Below are 27880 nucleotides of genomic sequence, written 5' to 3'. Positions count from 1 at the left end.
GTGGAAAAGGGGTCTGGATGTCTCAATAGAAGAGCAAGGAGACCATATACAACCACCCCAATTGTATAAGTTATTATATTGTATGTACATACTCTGTAAAGTTACACACAGTAGTACAGCTCGTACAAATGGCCCCCAAGGCTCCATTTGGTTCCGTTTTGTACACTCAGGGTTACAAATGGATACATCTAAGGTTAGGTCTTTACTGTGTACACACTGTACAGTGTCATTATGTGTGAATATACCTCCCCTCCACTCTCCAGGAAGCCATCTTTCATATTCAACTCAAGCTTACAAAGCTGTATTCTTTTTTGGTCATATCACGGGTATCAATGTATCAACAATTGTTGTTGTCTTTATGTGGTATTTACCTCCAGGTTATTCTATAAAGGTCAAAGCCAGGTTATTGTAAATCGCTCTGGATTAAGAGCGTCTGCTAAATGCCTAAATTGTAAATTGTCATATAAACATTGCATCAAATAAAATGTTGAGATTAACTGTGATGAATAATGTTCAGTTAACAGTCCAAATCACCCGAATCGTTCTCATGCAACGAACATTGTAACAGATGTGTCATCGGACTGTCATCTGCAATACCTTCTCTCAACATCTCTCTGTGTTCATGAATGCATGTCCCAGGCAGGCAGACAGGCAGGCAGGCAGGCAGGCAGGCAGGCAGGCAGGCAGGCAGGCAGGCAGGCAGGCAGGCAGGCAGGCAGGCAGGCAGGCAGGCAGACAGACAGACAGACAGACAGACAGACAGACAGACAGACAAATGCCTACTTGACTAAATGTCCAGGTGCTATCCATGGTCTCATATACCTTTATTGTCGTATTCTGTACATTTGGTATTTGTCAGGGTAATCTATACAGTCTTAACATAACTTCTGTACAATTCGACACAACCGAATAATGCCCATAATACGTCTTATACAAGCTCAGTGTCCATGTAATGTCTGTGCAACATCCATGGTACTTGTATTATAACGTTATTGTCCGGCTCATTCTGTACAATATACTGTAGGTAAATGTGCGTGGTCTTAAACCGCATCGTTATAGGATTAGTATGTACTGTATGTTGTGTGATATATAAGATTGTTATATTAGTAGCATCTCTAGGCTAATATATCTGCGGTGTGACACACAACTATAGAGAACCTATCGCTGACATCGCTGTATATATATATATAATATATTCATATATATATAATATATTCATTTAAAAATGTCCTAACAGATGTCCAATAGGCTCTATGCACACAGAATAACTCTTCCTCAGGGGCCGTTACTTCCCTAGTTCCCTCACAGGTGTTAGCGCTGATACTGATGAATGAAGGCTCTGTTCCATTCGGGTCAAACTGAGTCACAGTACGTTTTAACAGCGGGTGATAGCCTTGCATATTTTATTTGTCTATGGGACCCGGCAACTGCTGGCGATAGCAGGCGAAGAGGCCATAGTCAAAGAGTCGACGGAGGAACGTGAAAGTATTTATATATATCTTTGGACGACATCGTTCCGGCGATATAGCCAATCAAATTCATGTGTTTCTTTGTTTACCCTCCACACCTCGCCAATACGAGGACATAGCCAATGACAGCAGGAACGCCCACTGGGAGATTTGTGTCGCCCAGACTCGCCGCTGTTCGCCCGATGTTAAAACGCACTGTCAGGGTGCTGCTTTCGTGATATGTTGGCTCACTGGAAACATGACTCTGCTACACCAGTGGCTCTCAAAGTGTCCTTGAATGCATGTCCTATTTCAATGGTTTTCAACCAGTGGTCTGAAAAAATATACTTCTGACTGTGACCCAGGGGTAGCGAGAGTGACGCCAGGACTTCAGTACTCTATATGGTCCGCCATTCCCTTGTACAACGTTGGGGGCCAATGTTCTTGGCCCCACACAGCTTTATTGTCCTCCCGGTTCGTTACAATAATACAGTAGATAAGTGGTTCCCAAAGTGTGGTCCGGGGACCTTCAGGGGTCCTTGAGGGAGTCCCGGGGGGTCCCCAGCTAAATGATAGTTTGGAACCAAACGGACCCTTATGGGTCTGTAACTCTGCGAGTGTACAAATGGAACCAAATGGCCCTGTTAGGGTCCATCTGGTTCCATTTAAATGTCCATAGACTAATTGACACTAATTAGCCTGCGGACCCCTATTTGAAAAGACATGACAGGTACCCCCATAAGAGAAGATCTTTACGGCTCTAGCAGTGATTCTCAACCATTTTCATTTCAAGGACCCCCAGTTTGACATGCAATAGGCTACGGACCCCCATTTAATGGCATTTATTGAGACCCCAATTTGTATTGTTAAATCAATGCTAATTTAACTCTGAGAGCGTACGAATGGTTCCATTTGTACAGTCTCAGAGTTACAGACCCATAAGGGTCCATTTGGTTCCAAACTATCATACAGATGGGGACCCCCTGGAACTCCCTCAAGGACCCTTTGGGGGAACCAGGGTTCTAACTAACATATCGTCAAGCGATCGTCCTCCTCGTGTAACTGTAGGGTCAACTTCTCCACGTCGTTCCTGATCTCTGTGAAGTACTCCAGAGCGTCTTGCATGCCGTCCCAGGACAGGGAGTAGCACTGGCAGTCGGTCATTGCTCGCATCGTGACCAGATGTCTGCTCCTGGTCAGCATGCACATCTCTGGAAGAGAGGGGAAGGGAAGGGAAGGGGGAGAGAACTGATTAACTCAAACCCTAACTCGCACAGTGGTCAGATGTCTGCTCCTGGTCAGCATGCACATCTCTGAAAGAGAAGGGAAGGGAAGGGAAGGGAAGGGAAGGGAAGGGGGAGAGAACTTATTAACTCAAACCCTAACTCGCACAGTGGTCAGATGTCTCACCCTGGTCAGCATGTACATCTCTGAAAGAGAAGGGAAGGGAAGGGGGAGAGAACTGATTAACTCGAACCCTAACTCACACAGTGGTCAGATGTCTGCTCCTGGTCAGCATGCACATCTCTGAAAGAGAAGGGAAGGGAAGGGGGAGAGAACTTATTAACTCAAACCCTAACTCGCACAGTGGTCAGATGTCTCACCCTGGTCAGCATGCACATCTCTGAAAGAGAAGGGAAGGGAAGGGGGAGAGAACTGATTAACTCAAACCCTAACTCGCACAGTGGTCAGATGTCTGCTCCTGGTCAGCATGCACATCTCTGAAAGAGAAGGGAAGGGAAGGGAAGGGAAGGGAAGGGGGAGAGAACTTATTAACTCAAACCCTAACTCGCACAGTGGTCAGATGTCTCACCCTGGTCAGCATGTACATCTCTGAAAGAGAAGGGAAGGGAAGGGGGAGAGAACTGATTAACTCAAACCCTAACTCGCACAGTGGTCAGATGTCTGCTCCTGGTCAGCATGCACATCTCTGGAAGAGAAGGGAAGGGAAGGGAAGGGAAGGGAAGGGGGAGAGAACTGATTAACTCGAACCCTAAAGGTGGCTCCAGACAGAGCAGACTCGTCCAGAGACTCCAGATTAGTCAAAACTAGTTAAAACTGTCAAAAGACGGGGTGCATACTTAGTTTAGACTAGTCATTGGTTAGACATGGGTTAAGGTTAGGTTTAGGTGTGCTGCCCTGTGGGAGGTTAGGTTTAGGGTGAGGGTTTGCGATAGGTTGTAGTTGTAGGACTAATGACTGGTCTAACCAATGACTAGTCTAAACCAAAAACTGTCTAAACTAAGTACTGCACCCCAAAAGACTGCAAACAGACTGCAGCAGACTGAGCACTATCAACCGACCGCCGATGAGCAAATCCTGTGCAATAACTTTCCATACCAGGAGGTGGCAGTACTGACTCCTCCAAAGGGAGGAGGAGGGGGGAGGAGGAGGTGGGAGGAGGAGGAGGGGGGAAGAGGAGGGCGCTCAGATCGATGAACCAATAGGATCCATCGGCTGTTTTTGCCTCTAGACCAGAAATCACACTAAAGGCTTTCATAGTCTGGATTTTGGGTGGTGAGGTGACCACTGCTCCGGTGGTGAGGTGACCACCGCTCCGGTGGTGAGGTGACCATTGCTCCGGTGGTGAGGTGACCACTGCTCCGGTGGTGAGGTGACCACCGCTCCGGTGGTGAGGTGACCAGCGGAGCTGAAATAACGTTGATCGGTGGTGAGTAAAAACGGAGAGTGCTGTGGCGGTGGTTTGCTCTTCACCGTGACGTCATGTTGTAGTTCAGTGGTCACCTCAGTGACGTCATGTTGTAGTTCAGTGGTCACCTGAGTGACGTCATGTTGTAGTTCAGTGGTCACCTCACCACCGAAAATCCAGACTATGAATAACGCTTAACTCTGCCATGCAGAAATCACACAGGCTGCGGGGAGGCGAACACTGCCATGCAGAAATACTCATGTTACAATTAAAAGTCTTGTAATCAAAATGTGCTTGAGTAAAAGTATGGAAGTATTGGCGTCAAAATAATAAAATATACTTAAAAGTACCAAAAGTAAAATAACTCATTATACATGATGTCACTCCCATTTCAAGTTTTCAAATGTAGGCCTATATAAAAAATCATTTGAAAATAGTCTTCAAAAATCTTCAAAGTAATTTCAAATAATTGTAGTGGAGTAAAAGTACAATATGTGCCTCTGAGATGTAGTGGAGTAAGAAAAAGTATTGAAAATACTCAACATTGTACTTAAGTACAGTACTTGAGTAAATGTATTTAGTTACTTTCCACCACTGCCAATTAAAACACACATGCGACTAGTGATGCAGTAATGAGCTTAATCACATGGGAGATTGAATCCTAAACTTAAAAAAAGAAAAAAAGAAAAAAAAGACCTGACACACCAGAAGGGATGATTCGGAACCAGGGTTATGATAGTTAAGCTATATAAAACTATAATTGGCATTTAACATTTTAATTAACTGAAATAAAACCATTCTGTTCATGATAAAATAGCACAATTATTTTCTACTAGGTCTGTGTCTCATAGGGAGGGCTGTGGGCGGTTCAGAAACCCACCCGTCTTCTCATCATCATCATTAACATCATCGTTAGGCAGATTTATTTTCTTATATTTAGATTTTTATTATCGCGGGAACAATGGCTTCCGCTATACAGCATGGTAACTTTCCAGGAATAGAAAGCCTGCTGTTTCTAGTAGCTTGGATTCCCCATCAATGAGACACAGACTGAGTAGAAAATAATTGTGCTATTTTTATCATGAACTTTAGTGAGGACCAATTATATAAAGATAGGTTGAAAAGTGGTGAGTTAGTTTGAGTCTGACAAAAAACAGATCTGCAAGCTCATCACAATGGGCCGCATAGCGATGCACTGTGAGCTTATACAAACAAACTAAACTAATTTTGTTATAATAATGAAAACTCAAATTGCACACAAAGGTAAAAAAAACTAAATAAAAAAATGTAAACTAATGAAAAATGAAAAACTATAATAGCTTTGTTTGGAACCTGTTCAAGAAGCCTGAGTCTTTAGTGTTACTTGATGTTCAAATTGATTAAGAAGACCAACTCATAACAAACCCCACAATCCCTGGTCCTCATAAGGGTTTCTAAAAAGCTATGTCAGCCGAAAAGTATACAGTGTTGGCTAAACCTAGAAGAAAGGTTTTGTCCTTAACCTTGAAGGAACTCAAAAAACTCTTTTAATAGATAGGGTACATTTTAACCTTTCTGAAGTGGTCCATTAATAAAGGAGATATTTTAACTTGTGTTGACTTTGTCACCACCAAATGGGACTAGAGCCCGGCGCGCATCTTTAATTTCAAGGTCTAACTATTACCCACTTTAACCACATGAACCCCAGCGTCTCTCTTCTGAGGCGGACATAATTCAGTGAGAAATAATAGCCAATCTACAAGCTCACAATGAGCTATTAGATTGGCTATTTTCTGTGAAGAAAAAGAAGAGGAGGAAGTATAATATATTAATATATCAGAGACCCTGGTCTCTGCATTTCATTGCATTGCTGCACGGCCCGAATCGCGATGCATTGCTGAATCGATTATTTTGGGCACCACTGTTGTTATTTACCACAGTCCTACTAGACCATAGGGAATTACATCTGGCCACAAAAGATCACGCGATATACTGAATCTAAAGGGGGGTACTAGGGGGGCTGCCATACTGTGAGTTTGTTATCTCCCCCTTCACATTCAATAGATCCTGTGATCTTTGTGGTCAGATCTAATTGCCTGGGGTCTAGTAGGACTATAGTAATAAATAATAATAAAGAAATGAAAGAAAGAAAAAAAATCAGCACTCATCTTTTTTACCTTCTCTAATAACAACCTAAAACATGAACCTCGGTTACTTAATAATAATTGTCCTTTAAGTACAGTACAGGCTTAAAGCCAAAAAGAATCCCAAGACGGAAAATTACTTTTTGCAAATCTGCACTGATCTCCTTAAATAACCCCTATGAAATCCTCAGGACTGAAATCCGTCCCCAGGACTGAGAACTTTAAGCCCCGAGTACTTGAGTAAATGTACTAATAACTTAGCTCAAAATGACCTCTCAGACCTTCTAGTGTTAGTGGTTACCTCCAAAGTGTTCTCCGTCACACAGCTCCTTCTCGAAGTCCTGGTCTCCTTCTCGAAGTCCCTCAAAGACCACCTGTCCGTGGTCTATGAAGTACATGCGGTCTGCGGGCGCGTTCTGGCGGACGATGACGTCACCCTGCTGGTACATGTTGTACTCCATCTTGTGGAGGACGGCGTTGAGGAACGTTGGGTCCCGGTTCTGGAAGAACGGAGCCTTCTCCAGGAGGCGGAGGCACAACACTGACAGGAGTTGCTGAAACACAAAGGCAGGCAGGCAGGCACGCACGCACGCACGCACGCACGCACACACGCACGCACGCACACACACACACACACAGAGAGAGTACACGGCAACGGTATGACATTGACAACAAAGTATATAGGTCTGCACAGACATACATACATACACACACACACACACACACACACACACACACACACACACACACACACACTCGGTCACTCATTGGAACGGTTTGGCACCGCAAAAAGAAAACCTGCGTGCGGCCGTGCGCACTCAGGCACGAAAACCTGCGTGCGCACGCACGCACATGTGTGAACTGAGCGGTGCAGGCTTGTGTGTGTGCGTGTGTGTGTGTGCGCGTGTGTGCATGTGTGTGTGTGTGTGTGACCCGAATGCGACCCCAATTAGCTGACTGCTCAGTGAGCTGCTCAACAGTGTGTGACTCGAATGCGGCCCCACTCATCTGCAGGGGTCAATAGGTCGTACTCTAAACAGACAGACTTAAGCTAAATTCCAATACCGCAACTTTCACACTCGCTCACTCTCCTCGCGTCCTCCACTCGCTCCTCGGCTCCGCCCCCAGCGAGGAGGAGAGGAGGAGGAGAGGATTCTATGCGAGGACAGAGTGGTGGTTGAATTTTCCTCTGGAATCGGAATGTACTACGCTGTCATTTCAAAGCGACGGCACATTCCGCGATCACTAATGACGTGTATCAAATTCAATTCAATTCAAAGGGCTTTATTGGCATGGGAAAACATACGTTAACATTGCCAAAGCAAAATTGGTGTCACACAGCTGGATGCCTGGATCACTGGAACTCCGAACAGAGCCGTACAGTCTACAGAATAGACAATTCATCATGTTGTACATGTAACCGAGGGTCCGAGGCCAATGTGTATGTATTGGTAACATGTGCAAGGCAAGGGTATTTATTCCTGAAATAGTGAATAAGCGCCAGGATGCGCACACGTATAAATCACCCACTACTCCGACAGTCAGTCCTCCTCCGCGGTCTTTGCAAATAACGGACACTATAACAGGAATTAGGTATAGTCTCTCTGACTTACATATTCAGTTCAGTCCACATATAAATAAATACATTTTTCATTTTTGTCACCGTCATTCATAGCAGTCTGTGCATTCAGGCATGCACAGAGATAAATTAACTATAGCTTTTGAGGTGCGCACAATATAGCCGGCCTAATTTATATATCCTACTTTTATTATGCTTATATCACACAACGCAATAAAGCCAGTGGCTTGTTGTGGTCCTTTCACTTTCACATAAGTAGGCTAGATAGGCTACTTTATCATTCTGAAGCTCTATTCATTCAGCGAAAATGTGTCTCTTCAACAAACAGTTGAACAGTGCGTGCATGTGTGTGTTGGCCGTTGGGTCGGCGACTTCAGCCAGTCAGCCGGCCGGCAGCTAGTGGATGGGGGGGGGGGGGGGGGGTGCACAGTATCGGGTTTCATCAGTGTTTTCTGTGCCACATGTGGAGGAGGCGGACTTATGTCACTGGAGAAGGAAAAAAAACATGTACACGTGATGCGGAAATCCGCTGCGAGGAGACAAAATACCCCACCGAGCCTGCACCTGATGTACACTCGCTCTATGCGGTCTCGGAGAGCTCACTCGGCTCCTCCACTCGACTCTCCTCTCCTCCTCGATGGAGCGCTTTAACAATCGGAACGTTAACCATTTCCGGGTCACGCTGGAATGACCCCGAGTGACCGAGTGGGAGTGAGCGAGTGTCCGAGATTTTGGGTATTGGAATTTAGCTATAGAGAGACACACCGCCCTTCATTGGAGCGGCGTGCACCGAGAGAGAGAGAGAGAGAGAGAGTATGATTGTGTACCTCTTTCAGTGCACTGGAGACAGTGTCCATAACCTCCTTCTCGTCGAACCATTTTCCTCCGTAGCGGAACTGGTAGTACTTGCTGATGCGAAGCTGCAGTTCTGGCGGCAGCTTCATAAAGGTCATGTAGTGTTCCAGTCGGCTCACCTGTGGAGAAACGTATGGCTGTTGTGAGCGGTGTCACGGGAGGCGACCTTCCCTGACATAAAGTCAGTTGATGGAAAAAGTACATACATTTTGTTTCACGAGCAAAAGCAACACTACTGTGCCAAAAGTGCCAAGAGTACAAGTACTCTTTATGCAGTATGCACATTGTCTCATTTCAAGTTTTCAAATGTATACAAATCTTTAGAAAATAGCATATCTACAAGCTCACAAGGCGACGCATTGTGATACTTTGTAGATCGGCTATTTCAAATGGCCGAAATGTATGTAGGGCTGAAGTGGGTAATGTTAATGTATGTTTATTGTTTTGTAATATTAATTCAAATCTATAAAGTAACTACAGCTGTCAATTGTAATTTCCACCACTGACACTTTGTAGTGAATGCTTGGCTAAGGATCCCTTGGCTTGCATATATTATATAGGGATGGTTGATTCCTATTTTTAGCCGTGTTATTAGCGAGATGGGGGGTGGTGGGAAAATTATACTTCAAAATAGTCCAATCAAATCAACGTCTGAACTCTTCTCGGCTGGCCGATCAGAAGACATTTCAGAGAAGATGAAGGTAATAGTGCCACACTGCTTTGAGCAGATTACTGAGTGGTCTGGGCCTGCATGGCGTTCAGAACACCAAGCACTCCTTTCTCCTCCGGGCAGCACACCCCCCACCCCCCGCCCCTCCTCCTCCTTCTGCCCCTTTTTCCATACACGTCTGTCACGTTTTTTTCCCCTTTACTTTATACCTGATGTAAACAATGAACCCATTCTGACCTGAGATCAGATTCATACGAGGTTTCCACTGGACACACACTGGTCTGATTAACCCATTCTGACCTGAGATCAGATTCTAGAAATGTCAGTCGCTGTTCGATTTTTCAAAAATAGCAGACCTACAAGCTCGTAGCGCGCCACTCGGTGGCGCGATATGAGCTTGTAGATCTGCTATTTTTCAATAGCTAAAGCATAACATGATGCTGACACCAAAATGGGTGCCCGTTCAGAATGGGTTAAGCAGTTTTTGTATTGACCTATTTACAAATGTCAATCAAGCTTGTTTGTTAAATGTAAGCTATATAATTGTACAGTCCTATGCAGTATAGGCTACATTCATGTCCTAGTTATGAATGCCTGTACAGTACATACAGTAGCCCACTTTATTTATTAGTGGGATTCAGCGTTTTAGCCAAAGCGATGTAATTAAGCATAACAACAATATCATTTGAAAATGTATCTCTCTTCAACAAAATGGGAGCCAGCGGATATGGCTTTTTCTCATTGCGGTCCTTTTCATAATTCAGTGTTTTAGCCAAAGCGATGCAGGCCTAATTATCATATTATTTTCATTCCATACCAAAACTGTGTCGTGTGTGTGTGTGTGTGAGTGTGTTTCATTCTGAACTGTGTGTGTGTGTGTGTGTTTCATTCTGAACTGTGTGTGTGTGTGTGTGTGTGTGTGTATGTGTGTGTGTTTCATTCTGAACTGTGTGTGTGTGTGTTTCATTCTGAACTGTGTGTGTGTGTGTGTGTGTGTGTGTGTGTGTGTGTGTGTGTGTGTGGGTGTGTGTGTTTCATTCTGAACTGTGTGTGTGTGTTTCATTCTGAACTGTGTGTGTGTGTGTGTGTGTGTGTGTGTGTGTGTGTTTCATTCTGAACTGTGTGTGTGTGCGTCTGTGAGTCTGATCTCTGTGTGTGTGTGTGTGTGTGTGTGTTTCATTCTGAACTGTGTGTGTGCGTCTGTGACTCTGATCTCTGTGTGTGTGTGTGTGTGTGTGTGTGTGTGTGTGTGTGTGTGTGTGTGTGTGTGTGTGTGTGTGTGTATGTGTGTGTGTTTCATTCTGAACTGTGTGTGTGTGTGTTTCATTCTGAACTGTGTGTGTGTGTGTGTGTGTGTGTGTATGTGTGTGTGTTTCATTCTGAACTGTGTGTGTGTGCGTCTGTGAGTCTGATCTCTGTGTGTGTGTGTGTGTGTGTGTGTGTGTGTTTCATTCTGAACTGTGTGTGTGCGTCTGTGACTCTGATCTCTGTGTGTGTGTGTGTGTGTGTGTGTGTGTGTGTGTGTGTGTGTGTGTGTGTGTGTGTGTGTGTGTGTGTGTGTGTGTGTTGACACACACGCACGCAGAAGAACTGGGAGGCGGAGGCGTGGGGGGTGCACTGCCCGGAATGATGTAGAAATGATTGCTTGGCGTTCATAACTCTGCTCTGGTGTTACTGTACCAGACCAGAGTTACTGTATTACTGTATTACTTTCCTTCTCTTCTTGGAGTAGCTATTCTTGGAGTATTTCTGCGACCGAAGGTCTCAGATTACTATGACAAAGATGCAAAACCCGTCAGTCGTTCGGTCGGTCGATCACGCCTCCCTCCATATATGGTTGCATGCCAGTCCGTTACGCCTCGTGACGTCACGCCTACTAATCCCTGTTATGCCCATCATCACCTACATCTGCATATATGGAGCCGGCCAGCAGATCTACATCTCTGACCTCACTGACGCCAGATTAACAGTTTCACTCCTGCTTCTCAAACGTATTAACCCATTCTGAACGGGCACCCATTTTGGTGTTGGCATCATGTTATGCTTTAGCTATTGAAAAATAGCAGATCTACAAGCTCATATCGCGCCACCGAGTGGCGCGATACGAGCTTGTAGGTCTGCTATTTTTTTTTAAATCGAAGAACGACTGACATTTTTAGAATCTGATCTCAGGTCAGAATGGGTTCATCAGACCAGTGTGTGTCCGGCGGAAACCTCGTATGAATCTGATCTCAGGTCAGAACGGGTTAACAAGCTCTGTTGTTTCAGGCCTGAAAATGTCAATTAATCTTTTTTTAAAAGAGGGGAAAAACAGGTCCATATATATATGGGCATTCCCAGACGACGCCCTAATAATACAATCCCTGTTATGCCCATATATGGAGCTCCCAGATGTAATCAATATTAAGGCCATATATGGCCATGTTGTGACAGTCTCATGATAACCAGCGTGGTTGCCATGACGCGAGTCACACTTGCAAATGAACCAAGTTGGTACAACACATGGATCTTCATAATTATGTGGAGCTCACTATCATCACCTGGATCTCCATATATGAAGATCACGACACTGACGTCATCAAACCCTGGGTAGCCATTCATGGTTTGACACACTAGATCTGCATATATGGAGCCGGCCAGCAACTCTACATCTGATCTGACCTCACTGACACCAGAGTCATAGTTTAACTCGCCCTCAGGGCGTTCTAATGGTGTTATATATGTTCATGCTGACGTGTATATGTATTGTATTGTATATTGTTTCGTTTACTCCGAGCAGAGCACAACACGCCAAGAGAAATTCCAATCAATGTTTCATTGAAATGGATATCATATATGAATTATTGAGTCTTGAAACTTGAACACTGGCTTGGCTTTTCTTGCATTTTATTTTGTCACGGTATATTTGCACTGTCTGTGCCCTGTTCCGTTGATATTGATACGGTTCTCTTCAGATAAAGGGGACGAGGGACGTCATATTTCTTCGAAACGTCTTAACAGCACGTTGTCAGCAGAATGTCACTGACAATTGATAACGTCACGCGATTTATGTACGAATTAAGCTTGCTGCTGACACACACACACACACACACACACACACACACACACACACACACACACACACACACACACACACACACACACACACACACACACACACACACACACACACACACACACACACACACACACACACACACACACACACACACACACACACACACACACATTATGAGGAACCCACATCCACAGTTTCAGCCCACAATCCTTCTCTTTTCTTTTCCTTTCTACGCCTGCATGTAACTCTGAGAAAATACTGTGTATTTCATTTAGCCGACAAACTAGACTAGAGTCTGGCTCATATGGACAGGCACGTCCACAAAGAGCTGGCTGCATAGCAGCTGGACCTCATCCCTAACCATCCATCTTTCTAGCCATCAATCCATCTATCCATCCATCTATTTAATTTAGAGCAGCGAATTATTTTTACCCCCTAATTCTCCTCAATTTAGTCGTTATGCCAGTTAATTCCTCCCCACACACATGTCTGTATTGTCACTGCTGTTGTATCCTAGCTGGCTCTCCTGCCAGTGAGGAGCCCCCACCGGGAGGACGTAGAGCCCAATTTGTCCTACTCCCCCCCCACCCCCCCCCCCCCCCCCCCGACACTACACCACCTGGTCCGTAGGAATACATGCAGTGACAAATAGCACCCTCCCCGCCCGGCTCTGTGTTAGCACGCACGGACGCCCGAACAAAGCCGGATTGCACCACGACCACGGTAGGTAGATTCGAACCCACAACCTGGATTATTTTATTATCATTATTTACTTTCTGCACGTCTCTGCTACCAACATGTGGCTCACTATTTACACACACATTTACAGTCAAAAGACCACAATAAGCTTTTTTTGGTGTTTTGTCCATTCGAACAGATATGTACAACAAATATGTCCATGCAAGAAAAAAAAAATCAATCAACTTTTACAGCATCATCCAGCTGGCTCAGACGGCTGTGATTAGCGCACCGGGGGGGGGGATCTGTTATTATAGGGGATAAGTACATGTCTTGCTCAAGGACACTTGGACACGTATAGTGGTGGAGCCGGGGTTGGAGCCGGAGACCTTTTGCTCCAGCCACCCGGAAGGTGGAAACCTTTTGCTCCAGCCACCCGGAAGGTGGAAACCTTTTGCTCCAGCCACCCGGAAGGTTTTTTTGATTGATTGAAATATTTATTAACAGTTTGTAGAATTTACAGTACATTTTAAGCACAAACTCAATACAAAGACTGTCAACTGTGAGTGGACGACCCAATTAAGCATTACACTTGTTTACAAGTGTAATGCTTAATGGAATGGTGGAATGGAATGGTGGAAACCTTTTGCTCCAGCCACCCGGAAGGTGGAACTGCTTTTTCTGTCGTGACTTCCACGTCACCCACTGAGTAGTAGTAGTCTCTGGAGACCTTATTGACTCACGTCAATAAGGAAAAGAAAGGTGCCATTTTCCCTTTGTTTTCCCAGATTGCCCGCGGAGCAACACAGAGAATGCATGTGGAACCCCTAATGTACGTGGTGGCATTCGTCTTGTGCTCTACTATACCAAAGTTTCAGCTGCACTTAGGGTCTTCTTTAAAATACATTTTAAATAAAATGGTATAGTAAAAGTACAAGGTGCCACTGCTTATTCTGCTTAAAGGACAACTTTAGTTTTTTTCAACCAAGGTTAATGTTTTAGGTTGTTATTTAAGAAACTAAAAGGTGAGTGTTCATTTTCTTTCGTTTTGGGGATTTTAGCAGTTTTTGACAGGGGGGCGGGGGCATTCGAGCATGGGGCTAAATATGTATTTTTTTACAAAATATTATGGCGATTTATTTTTTTATTATTTACTATAGTCCTAATAAACCCCAAGAAATTACATCTGGCCACAAAATATCACAGGATCTACTGAATGTGACAAACTGACATATTGAGCCTATACACACAGTATAAGCCTTCCCCCAGTAGGCTACCTTCACATTCAGTAGATCATGTGATCTTCTGTGGCCAGATGTAATTTCCTGGGGTTTATTAGGACTATAGTAAATAATAAATAAATAAATCACCATCAAATTTGGTAAAAAAATACATATTTAGCCCCATGCTTGAATGCCCCCGCCCCCCTGTCAAAAAGAGCTAAAATCCCTAAAACGAAAGAAAGCAGCAAATGAAAGAAAATTAACACTCACCTTTTAGTTTCTCTAATAATAACCTAAAAAATGAACCTTGGTTGAAAAATAAATAAAGTCGAAATCATATACATAACACAACACATAACAAACACCGCAATACAAATCTGTGTTTTGCTAGTGGAGTTGATTAATAAAGCAATGTGTCATATTATAGACAAGTGAACGCCTTACACAGTAAAACCGTAAAAGTGTTAATTTAACTTTGAGAGGGTGCCAACTGGAACCAAATGGAACCTTAACACGGGTCCATTTGGTAACGTCTCGTTACCAATGTGACTCTCAGAGTCCTTATTCCTTAACACATAAGGGTAGAGAGGTCGTTATTAATAAAGTGTCACCCATCATTAGGACCTTGCTCTTGTACTCTTTGGCTGCTGGGTCGGTGTTGGCTATCATGTTGGTAGCGTTGGCCACCAGCACCGTGTACATCATGCAGCCAGACACCATGCTAACCATCACGATCCACATCTCAACGTAATCTGAGAAGCAGACAAAAGCAAACAAACAAAACCTGTGTCACCACTTTCTACTTGCGGGTGGGATTTCTGCAGGTATAACCAGGGGTGAGCTGTTGGTATAGGGGCTATCCTATCCAGGGCAGGGCGCCACCCGGGTAGTTTTGGAAGATGCACGCAAGCCCGCACAGCCATTCGCAGTTTTCGCACCTCGCTAAACTCAGTAAAAACCTGCTGATCGATGCTGAGTGTCACAGCTTGACAACAGGAACGATCGACCTTGGATGCATATCTGCATATCAATGGTGACGGTCCATTGTGTTCGATCTATTAAAGTGTCTGAAGTAGGCCTAGTGTAAAGAACAGTGGCTGATGGATTCATGAACAAAGTAAATTACAGATGTGACGTTTGCAAGGTAAATGCATAATTATGATGACACGAAAGTTTCCCCATTATGCAAGTAAATATAGAATACAATTTGACCTGCTGAATGTTTTGGCTCAATAAATAGGCCTACATTAAATCTCAATTCATATTCAATTAGTGATCGCTCGCGAGTGTGTGCACGTGTGCGCGACGTAGCCCCACTTTAGTTAAAGTCCACAGCACATCCCTGGGTATAACGTCTATATAAAACACTGCACGTATATGTTTTGCTACTTTCTTTCTAGAATTTGTAAATAATATACTGCTTTGATTTGACTCATGTGCCAAAATAAAACAGAATTAAACTGCCTCGCTGCACCAAAGGGCAGGGAGTTCTACACCACGTGGTCTTCTACGTGTGTGTGAACGGGGACTTCAAACGAGCGCTATACTCAGCACTCTGTGGAAAAAGGATAGAATATACATGTAACTTTGGTCTGTTGAAGGTCGGCGATTGAATTACGGGGAAAGGAAAGGAAAAATCAATGAGGCTTACTTGTTGGTGCGTCCATGGAGCCATAGGACAACGCCACCATCTGAGACAGAGCGCGGAACACCCCCCACGAGTACTTCACTCCCACTGAGGCGTTCTGCATGGGCGGGGAGAGATTGCATCATCAGTTTGCTTCACAAACATTAACAACTGGCATGCCACAAAATAAGCTTTTGCGTCCCTTCGGCGAAATTCAATGTTGCATATTGCAGATAATTAAACGAAGAACGCAACACATATTACCATAACAAAGGAACCCCAAACTAGACCTGCTATACATAGTCACCTAACTCATCTAGAGAACAGTTTAAAGTAGGCTAATTAATACACAGTAAGACAAATTAGGGTAAACATTTAAATTACACTCTGCTGCAACAAAGAAATTGCATAACAAATCCATACATTGTTACTCATTCTATACCACACACACACACACACACACACACACACACACACACACACATTTCAAGGACCCCCAGTTTGACATGCATTAAGCTACGGACGCCCATTTTAACAGCATTTCTCTCTCTGGGACACCAATTTATATTGTAAAATGAATGTTAATTTAACTCTGGGTGTACATTTGGTTCCATTTGTACCCTCTCTGAGTTACAAGCCCATAAGGGTCCATTTGGTTCCTGACTATCATTTAGCTGCCTCAAGGACTGCCTCAAGGACCCCTGGGGATCCCCGGAACCCCACTTTAGGAACAGTTGCCTTACGGGAACCATACACATGATGAAAGTGTGTGTAAAGTAAAGTGCGCCTCCCTCACCATCAGTGTTATTTTTGTCGACTAAAACTAAGACGAAAAATGTTCGTCAACTAGTCAGTTTTCACTGACGAAAATTAAATGGAAACTAAATTAGAACTAAGCTATGCTGACTAAAACTAAGACTAAATGTATTGACAATTTCGTCCACAGCTAAGAACTAGACAAAAATCCTAGGAAGGGGACTAGTGGACACGAGATCCAGTATAAGTCATTTTACACTTGGTTGTTGTCAGCAAGTGTAAAACCAGTCATTACGACGGCATCAAGGCCCACCAAAATACATTTTAGTTGGCTAAATCAGCTGTAGATTAAGATTTAACCCATTTTGGGCGGGAACCCCTTTTGGTGTTTTAAACATCATGTTATAATTTAGCTATTGACAAATAGCAGATCTACAAGCTCATAGCGTGCCACCGAGTGGCGCGCTACGAGCTTGTAGGTCTGCTATTTTTGAAAAATCGTGAAAAAAAAATATTTCAGAAAATTGGAGGATTTAGAACAGGGGTCCTCAACTAGAAATTATGAAGGTCCACAATTTTTTTTTGAATAAGACCGAGGTCCGGTCCCATGCGCGGCGTCCTTCGGAGAGCGGGGCTCTATGCCCGTTTAGTATGGTCAAGCCAAGCTTATACAAATCAGATCCCCTTCCACCCAACCAATAATGGGGTGCAGAGTGCAGGCCCGGAGTGGAACTCCAAATCAGGCCGGGAGTTATACGCCCTGGCAGGCCACATTGTGCGCGCCAGAATTTTGGAGGCCCTTGGGGGACATTTTGGGGGCCTTTGCAGCAATTTCACATGAGAAATGTACCAATTGATGTTATTTATATTATTAACTTTTTTTCTTTTGGGTGGTCCGCAAAGAGGTGGTCCGCGATCCGGTCGCGGACCGCGGTCCGCCAGTTGAGTACCCCTGATTTAGAATATTTGTTTTAAATTTCAAGGTTAACACTAAAACATTCCAGGTGACTAAAATGTGACGTCTAAAACCAAATGAAAACTATTCAAGGGACTGTGACTAAAACTAAAATAGAAATGTGCTCACCATGAGGTTTTCGTTGCGCACCCAGCAGTCCGAGGGGAACTCCTGCAGCATGGGGACAAAGTACTGGATGCAGCCGTTCCAGTGGCACAGCAGGAAGATCATCATGAACAGAGACAGGATGCGGAAGAAGATGCGAACCACGTCCAGGTTGGCGTTGGAGACCTGCGTGACCGCCGGCCGCCACAGAACACGTTATGTGACCATTGGGTGATATTTGACCCATTCTGACCTGAGATCAGATTCATACGAGGTTTCCACTGGACACACACTGGTCTGATGAACCCATTCTGACCTGAGATCAGATTCTAAAAATGTCAGTAGTTCTTCGATTTTTTTCAAAAATAGCAGACCTACAAGCTCGTATCGCGCCACTCGGTGGCGCGATATGAGCTTGTAGATCTGCTATTTTTCAATAGCTAAAGCACGACATGATGCTGACACCAAAATGGGTTCCCGTTCAGAATGGGTTAACATATAGGATAATAAAAACATATGGCACATGGTTCCTAAACTCTTTAGCTCAATAGACCCAAACTATTGTGAAAATATCTGATCTACAAGCTCACAACGTCACGCATTATAGGCGACGCCTTGTAGATCAGTTATTTTCACTAGTTCTTAGGTTTATTTTTTATTTTTATTCCTGTCATTTCTTTGATATATTTTTTTAATTGATGACATTCTCTTGAAAAATTAAGTTGAAATTTAGTTTTATTTTCTGAAAATGATCGATTTGTTTTCCAAAATCCTTTGAAATAATGAAAAATCACCTGTGTGAACTGAGTGGTGCAACAGTACTGTACTATACACTATACTGTACTTAAGTTCTCGTACTGTACTGTACAAGCCCATATCTGTGTGTGTGTGTGTGTATGTGTGTGCGCGACTGCGTGCGCGCATGTGTGCGACGCTGCACAACAGTGCCATCCAGTGGTATTGCTGAGGTGTTTCAGCTGTCCGTGCTCGGACAGACACACGCATACATAGGGAGGGACACACATAGCTGCGTAATGGAGCGTAAAAATGACCCGTCTGAAGTGAGTGGTACTGTACTGTACTGTACTGTACTGTACTGTACTGTACTGTACTGTACTGTACTGTACTGTACAAGCTCTCCTCCCTGGCCTCTGTGTATGTGTCTGTGTGTTAGGCTGCACAACAGTGACACTTGGTGGTGACAATATGCTATTTCCGTGCACCACTCAAAAATGTGACCCATACAAATTGGATACAGATGTCTCACCTGCACGCAAGACTATATTTACACAAATGCCCATAATGTTCTACATCTGTTACTGTTCCTGTTGGCTGCATCTTGTGGGCATCCACCCGCCTGGAGTGGAAACCAATCAAAGCTGCCAGAGCTATAATAGTCTGCCCATGCCATGCTATACTGTATGTACAGTTTGTACACTCACACATCTGCGCCTGCTGCTATTTTCACCTCATCTCTGACCTGCTTGTAAATGTTATTCATGTCAGGAAGCGAACATTTGATCATCCGACCTGTTTTAGTTTTCCTTGTTCTCTCTTCCTTCCTGTCTCTATACTAGTGTACTCTTCCATGCTAGAAGGCTTTCTTACCTTTATTTGTAGTTGTTACGTCTCCACCGAAGAGGTCCAGGTGTTATTTTGTGCAAATTTCCCCTAATATAAGCCCTCAATGGGGTTTGGGTTTTTGTGCTATTTCGCTTAGTTCCATCGAAATAAGTAGTAAAGTGTGCCGCTTGGGATACTATTTACATTATGAAGAGAGGATATATAAAAATATAATAAATAAAATATAAAAAAAAATCAATTCAATGCAATTCATTGGCTTATGGTAGGGGAAATAGCCAATAATGCGCTTTTGCACAAAATAACACCTGGACCTCTTTGGTGGGGACGTAACAACTACATATAAAGGTAAGAAAGCCTTCTAGCATGGAATTCTCCTTAATTTACAAATCCACATCATAATTAGAAAATGTAGAATAATTATTTTGATCAATGTTTGCCTGTTATCTCTCCTAACGGGATCACAAATGTGGAAAAGGTTTGGGTCTGAGACTGTAGGCTAAATCTCATGATGGTCCGTGGCTCAAATGCTGAATAAATAATGGGGTTTGAAAACCACTGGTTTAAAGGCCTTGTATGTAACTTTGCCCTAAGTCTACTCTTTACATGATACGCCAGCCCTTATCAGCTACCGGAGTAGTGTGGTGATGGCGTTTACCTGCAGAAACACATTGTTTTGGGGCATACAGTAGCAGTCGTGGCCATTTTGCGGTTTCACTCCAAAAAACAAACAAAAAACGAAGGCGTTTTTCCCATAGAAATTTCCAAACATATTGATATCAATTATTTTAAGCCTAGAATCAAGCCATCCATGGTCCTGGTGAATCATGACCTAAAAAAATACAAAACAAACCACAAAACAAAAGTGTTTTGATTTAAGTATGTATTAATTAAATAACCAATCAAATGTTTTATGGTCATGATTCACCAAGACCAATGCTATTCCGTATTGAGGGAAATGATTTGTTAAAAAGAAAAGATAAGCTATATACTTTTGTTATGTAAACACAGTGCAAAGTTACATTTATAAGTAGCCTTGCCGAGCCATGAGGCCCACAGGGCAGGAGCCTATCTTCTGTTTCTGTAGCGTGAGGCAGCTTGATGTACAAGTACACCCCCTGGACATGACCCTAGGGCCTAGTGTGTCGCAGGGACTGACCCCCAATCCAACTGTTGATGCTGAGTGTCAAGCACGGAGGCACTGGGTCCATTTTTAGAGTATTTCGTATGACCCAGCCAGGGATCGAACCCCAACCTCCCAGTGTCAGGGCGGACAGTCTAACCACAAGGCCACTGAGCTGGTTACATGCATACTGTGCCTTTAATGTAAACTTAAATTTGCACTCTTGGTTGAATGCTTGATTCTGATTGGTCAAACGCTGTTATATGTTATTTCAGGATAATGACCGAGCAACTCTATAACAGACCGCTGTCTAATCAAAGGCTCAGAGCACCTGGCTGTGCTGCTTGGCTTTTACGCTGTATCCAACATATAGTCATGTAAACAAACACAATATCATTTACAACTAAATGTTGCTCTGAAGAATGTTATTGAAAACTTTCTAAGCAAGAAATAGACAGTAGCCGGAAGTTGATTCTATTTGATCAACACTCACTTCCTTGTTTTCCCGAGGCGACATGTGTGCTGCGCTGGGCAATAAATTAATTAATTGACCCAAAAGTAACAATAAAACTAAGTGCTGTGCTGGCCAGCACAGCACTTAGTTTTATTGTTACTTTTGGGTCAATTAATTAATTTATTCATTAAGTAGCCGTGTAATAAGCCGGATAAGTGATGGGTCCGCGGTCATTATCAAGAAATTAAATCCCTTCGGGATGATTAGACACCTCCGCTAATGCACCGGCGTCGGTACCTAATCACCCTGTCTGGATTTTATTTCTCGATAATGACCGCCACAACCATCAATTATCCCTAGTTGAACTTGCATGACGCGTATTTTCTTTCTTTTTTTTCCAGGTAAAACTCCTCATACGTTAGTAGTGAAGGTGACACAACGAGAGCACCTTCTAAACTAAATTTGTTGATATGGAACAAAGCCTCAAAATGCTCCTTCTTATAAACTAAGTTGTGTTGTATATTTGGAACATAACACTGTGAAGCTGTTCACAAAAAGTTTACCTGACTTTGCTACAACAGGGAAAACATGCACACTATTTTTTTTTACTCTTTCTTGCTTTTCTTTATGCTATCCCTTTGTTTGCTGTGCTTGCTGTGTTTTGGTTTGCTGTTTTGAATGTTATGCTATCTATGCTGCTGCATTGTCTGAAGGAAGCCAAACTAAAAGAAGTTTTATTCTTATGTAGCTGCACAGAAGATGTAACAATAAAGTACAACCTTGAACCCTTGAAACTCTTAACCACAAGAGACAAGCTGTGCCTGTCAAATGAAGTGACCTAGTCGCTAATGATCAGCACGGTGTCATGAACTCACTGCACTTCCACACAAAGTCATTAGACATTTAGACCCGACTAGGCAGGTGGAGTATCTGGTAGAGAGCTTGGTAGGATTCAAACGTACGTACTTTCTCCACTTCGTTGAAGAACCTGACCAGCCGGGACACGCGCACCAGTCTGACGAGGCTGAGGATTCGGACGAACATGAGGATCCTCATCATTTTGTTGGTCTTCTGGTCGCTGTGGTCTTTCGGTAAATAGGCCTACGACATTCGATAAACAACAAACATTGTGTTTGAGTTTAGTTCCATCCGTAGACCTGCTACCATTATGCAGGGCTCTGAAGCCTGATTTAACCATGGTTGCGCATTGTGTCTCACATCGTAAATAGCAGATCTACAAGCTAAATAAAGTAAAATCGAATCAAATTGAATTATATATATCTGTGATGTTCGGTAGCGAGACACCGGAGCGCAACTATAAATCAGCCGTAATTTGATTTGACGTTAGAGTCCTTTCATGCAATTTGCATTTGATCCACCCTAAGGAGCTATGAGCGGCCGCTGTGAGTGTGAAGTGCTGTGGGAGCAGGTTGGTCCCCGGGCGCTGCACAGGCAGGGACACAGTCAGGGGTAAAGCGTTGGTCAAGGGCACTGTCAGGAGTCCCTATCATGGGCTCCATCTTGCGCCACCCTTATCCCTTATCCCTAAACTTATTTGCCATTTTTTTACTATTTTCGAAAATCATTTTAAAATAGTTCAACTAGCCGATCTACATCTACACGTTGTGAGCTTGTAGGTCAGCTATTTGAACTATTTTAAAAGGTTTTTTTAAATAGTATAAAAATGGCAAATAAGTTTAGGGATAAGGGTTAAGGGGTGGCGCAAGATATGGCCCATAGTACGCATGTGTTTTGGCATAGAAGGAAACGGGAGAGCCTCGAGAAAAACCCAACGCAAACACGGGGAGAACATGCAACTCATGCAAACATGCAAACCTCTCTCTGCACTACCCGGGAGTCCGGGACCTTGCTGTAAGGTACCCGGGAGGACCGGGACCTTGCTGTAAGGTACCCGGGAGGACCGGGACCTTGCTGTAAGGTACCTGGGAGGACCGGGACCTTGCTGTAAGGTACCCAGGAGGACCGGGACCTTGCTGTGAGGTACCCAGGAGGACCGGGACCTTGCTGTAAGGTACCTGGGAGGACCGGGACCTTGCTGTAAGGTAACCGGGAGGACCGGGACCTTGCTGTAACGTACCCGGGAGGACCGGGACCTTGCTGTAAAGTACCCGGGAGGACCGGGACCTTGCTGTGAGGTACCGGGGAGGACCGGGACCTTGCTGTAAGGTACCGGGGAGGACCGGGACCTTGCTGTAAGGTACCTGGGAGGACCGGGACCTTGCTGTAAGGTACCGGGGAGGACCGGGACCTTGCTGTAAGGTACCGGGGAGGACCGGGACCTTGCTGTAAGGTACCGGGGAGGACCGGGACCTTGCTGTAAGGTACCGGGGAGGACCGGGACCTTGCTGTAAGGTACCGGGGAGGACCGGGACCTTGCTGTAAGGTACCCGGGAGGACCGGGACCTTGCTGTGAGGTACCCGGGAGGACCGGGACCTTGCTGTAAGGTACCCGGGAGGACCGGGACCTTGCTGTGAGGTACCCGGGAGGACCGGGACCTTGCTGTAAGGTACCTGGGAGGACCGGGACCTTGCTGTAAGGTACCTGGGAGGACCGGGACCTTGCTGTAAGGTACCCGGGAGGACCGGGACCTTGCTGTAAGGTACCCAGGAGGACCGGGACCTTGCTGTAAGGTACCGGGGAGGACCGGGACCTTGCTGTAAGGTACCCGGGAGGACCGGGTCCTTGCTGTGAGGTACCCGGGAGGACCGGGACCTTGCTGTAAGGTACCCGGGAGGACCGGGACCTTGCTGTAAGGTACCGGGGAGGACCGGGACCTTGCTGTGAGGCCACAGTACAAGTTAACCAACGGTCTGTGCCACCGTGCAGGGTCACAATGATGGCTGTGTTGGTCAGACAGCCTTTCCCTTTCCGCCCCGAAAACAAATATCTTGCAAATGACTGCCTGGGTTGCCATTTTGTTGAGCACCTTTTTAAGCTGTCCCCAGACATGACCCCTACTAGTTTCGGTGACCCAACGATGGCCTTTACTCTAGCACCACCCTCAGGCCAAACTTTCCACTTGCACACACACACACACACACACACACACACACACAGTGATCTCAAACTCTAATTGCCAAGCTCAGTTCGCCATGAAACATGGTGAGTGCCTTCCTGCTCCCTGAAGGTGAACCCTAACGGTGCATTCACACTGGATACTGCGACACATTGTGAGCTTGTAGATCGGCTATTTTCAAATGGCCGAAATGAAGATGAAGATCTACAAAGTAAATGTAATGGAGCATTGGATTTGGATCTGAGATATAGTGGAGTAGAAGTAAAAGTAAATCAATCCAGGAAAATTGGAACGCAATCTTATAGCTAAACAGTACTAGTTGAAATATGTTTCTGATAACATTTCAGATGAGAAATAGGCAATGCAGAAACATAATCTTCAGTCTATTTGATCAGCACTGTCAACCTTTATCGTCCGATCAAATCGCAGAGAGCTGGAATGAGTCACGACGGTGGACAGACCTCATTTGCATTTAAAGTTGAACTCTATGTAAATGTCAGGCGCAATGACCAAAAACCTTGCCATGTTATGTGCATCAGGCACCGCGCAGTCGCACCAGACGGCATCCATTGAAAATGAATGGGATCCTCCAGATCCTCTGCTAAAGCATCCAATGTTGAATGCACCACTATTATATGCACTATTATATATCGCAACTATGATTTGAATGACCCCATGTCTCGTCCTCTAGTCTAGCGCCACCCTCAGGCCAAAGGAATAGGAATACACACACAGAGACACACACACACACACACACACACACACACACACACACACACACACACACACACACACACACACACACACACACACACACACACACACACACACACACACACACACACACACACACACACACACACACACACACACACACACACACACAGCCGGAATTACCCTCCCAAGGGCCCCTGGGCTAGACAAAATTTCATGGTCGCGCAGCCCCCCGAGAGAGAGAAAGACTGACTGACTGACTGACTAACTGACTAACTGTAGTCGCTGTGCATGGCAGGCTGCCAGGCACAGCGACATTGGCAGGAGTTTCCACAGCTATCCCACCACAACACAGCGTCACTGTCTGCAGTACAGACAGCAGAGCACAGAAGCTCTCAATGTTTTAACCATAATACTAAATATACAATAACTAACTGGATTGCAATAATTTACAATTTCAAATCATTATTATTCAAGGCGATCTCCACATGCAGTGCTTTATTTTACAACCAATTATATCTTTTTTGGAGGCCCCCCCCCCCAGGGCGACTGGTATATATATATATATATATATATATATATATATATATATATATATATATATGTGTCCATATCCACCTTTCCCTACTTTTCTATCTTTCTCTTTCATCTCTCTCTCTCCCTCCCTCCCCATCTGTCACTCTCCAGTTCTTTTCTTCCTCCCATCCCTCCCTCCCTGAATGTCATTAATATAACATAAACACAGGGAACCTCAATGGTATCTCAAATGTGAGGCCCAAAACAGCACCAACGCAACTCCTTGCAACAAAACAGTTTGAAGGACATGTCACACCAATGCAACTCTTTCATGCAACTACTCGCAAACCGCTTGGCTGCAAGGAGTTGCCTAACAGGCACCTCCAGGATAAAACAGACAGATTTTGTGGACCCCATGACTTTTCCTCTAGCGCCACCCTTTGGACAAAGCCAAGTTGGTTGTAAGGAGCAGCACAGCCTCTTAAACCATCAATCAACGGTAATGAAGCGCATACAGTAATTCTATCATGCAGCTAAAACAAACCATACCATGTACATTAGAGTTTGAGCAAGTGAACTACATCAACAAAGCATTCCTTATTACCGCAATTAAAAGTATGTATCCTATGGGGAAAGCTGCTATCACATCCGGTATGAACCATGACCTCAGGTAGTTCACACGGATCAGTTTGACATCCAGGATAGCCATCTGTGAAAAGGCACAGGACAGCAATGTGAGTCAATGCACACAGCCCTGTCAAATCACAAACCTAACACTCCAACTACATTTTTACGAGAATATTTTTGCTCAAATCGAGTCGGCATGAAATCAGGACATCGGTTCTCTAAACAGATGCCAAAATGTCTTATTTTAATTACACTTACACTCAAACGAACTCTGCCTTGGGTATCATTTGACAGGATCAAAGCAGATTTATTTGACCAAAGCAGATGTTCAAGGTCACTGTTAAACCACAGCACAGACGCGTCCAACGTCCCATCTGGGCTGTGATCAGTTGCCATTATACGTATGCCGGATAAGAGACACTTGCCCCCAGCAAGTAAAGCTGGAGGAAAACAAACATTCTATAATCTAAAAACTTGATTGCAAATGTTCTATGAAATGACAGGTGCCGACTTTTGCCAAAGGCAACGGTGGGGGATTTATTAATCTAGTCCTTCGTGTAGCTATTGCTTAGATTACATATAGAGGAAAGTGAGAGATTGCATTGGGCTGCACAGGGATTATAATCCCCCTGATTGTAGCTGAAAATAGAGTAGCCTATAATATAGCAGCCGTTTTCACCTCAGCATCCTCTGGTATGATTCCCATTCGGAAATTCAGGGCCACGTCTATTAGGAACAGCGTGTCTGAGAACACGTTAAAGCCCTCCCATCCAAGCCCATTATTGCTGTCCAGAAAAGCAATCTCCATCGGAATCCCAATCAGGTTCAGAAATGTGATGGCCATCATGCCCATAATGTAATAACTCCTGAAAGAGAGGGGAGACAAAGAACTCTCTGAGATACAAATTGATGAGTTAGAACTCTGAGGAGACTTATTGCATTTTAACTTGATTTGTGATATTCATTCTGCTAGGTTTGCACATTGCAGAAGCTGCCACCAAGTTATGCCACCACTGTGTGTACTTTGTCGTTGATTTGATATTATGTTGATGTTATTAGTTACTCTACATTTGGGGCTCAGATGCTGCCTCTCAAGTAACTGCAGTCGCAATTAATTCTCTCTGCTCTACTTTCACCTGCGTACAGTCAACTTCAAAATACACATAACAACACACGGGTGATGAACACTAACCCTCACAAAAAAGACTGCTTCTACATACTGTACCGTATACTGTACTGTAACAGCAAACGATTCCAATTTGGGAAGGGAAAAGGTTTACAAGAACACCCAACTTGCTGAATCTGCAGAACTTTTTGCATATTCTGCAATGGCCTAGATCTGTCAAGTCAAGTTTATTAGCCCTACCTCATGGGACTGAACGGGTGAATGACGAGAACTTTGCTCTTCAGCTGGCGGACGCATTCCTTCTCCACGGCTACCTCGCTGCCGTACACGTACAGGGACTGCCGGTTCAACTGCGGGAGAAGGAGAGCCCTCCATCCACAGGTGGCCCTGGTGAAGCCCCCAGTCTCCGGCCGGCTAACTTTCTCCATCCCCCCCCCCAGAATATCACGCCGCCCCCCTCCCTCCCTCCCTCCCTCCTCCTCTTCTTCGTCCTCCGCTGCGTACCCTCTGCCTCAGCCCAAAGCACGGGCCATGCTCCTCTTTACACTTGGCTCAGCAGCTCGTGTTGTTGTTGTCCCGGAGGAGCGGAGTCCGACTTCGCTCGTCTCCGCCTGCCGGTCCTGACCTCAGCGTTTGGTAACACGGTAATTTTCCATCACCGGCGTTCCGTGAGCAAGAGGTGCTGTGTGGCGGGGAGCGGAGCGGAGCGGAGAGGATACCAGACTTTCCGCTCACCCTGTCCCTCCCTCTCCCTCTCTCTCTCTGCCACACACACACACACACTCTCTGTATATATCATACACGCACACACTGAGTGCTTTCTCTCCCTGTCTCTCTCTCTCCGTCTCTCTCCCTCCCTCTCCCTGTCTCTCTCTCTCCGTCTCTCTCCCTCCCTCTCCCTGTCTCTCTCTCTCCGTCTCTCTCCCTCCCTCTCCCTGTCTCTCTCTCTCGCCGTCTCTCTCCCTACCTCTCCC

General features: G+C 44.7%; 1 protein-coding gene across 1 annotated transcript; it reads right to left on the bottom strand.

Annotated features, from left to right (window-relative positions):
• Nucleotides 1–819: 819 nt before the first annotated feature.
• hcn5 (hyperpolarization activated cyclic nucleotide-gated potassium channel 5) lies at nt 820–27334 on the bottom strand (the record flags this gene model as incomplete). Its single annotated transcript, XM_083776150.1, has 11 exons — nt 820–1975; nt 2464–2659; nt 6523–6775; nt 8628–8774; nt 14909–15036; nt 15936–16029; nt 17752–17913; nt 21852–21986; nt 25758–25862; nt 26460–26646; nt 27147–27334. The coding sequence occupies 10 exons, from the start codon at nt 27332–27334 to the stop codon at nt 2475–2477; spliced, it is 1584 nt and encodes a 527-aa protein (XP_083632276.1). The 3' UTR covers nt 820–1975; nt 2464–2474.
• Nucleotides 27335–27880: the final 546 nt, after the last annotated feature.

This window comes from Protomyctophum parallelum (genome assembly GCF_964188405.1).
Source record: "Protomyctophum parallelum genome assembly, chromosome: 11".
Classification (NCBI taxonomy): Eukaryota; Metazoa; Chordata; class Actinopteri; order Myctophiformes; family Myctophidae; genus Protomyctophum; species Protomyctophum parallelum.
Note: the sequence above shows the minus strand (reverse complement) of the source record. Positions and strands in the feature narration are given on the sequence as shown.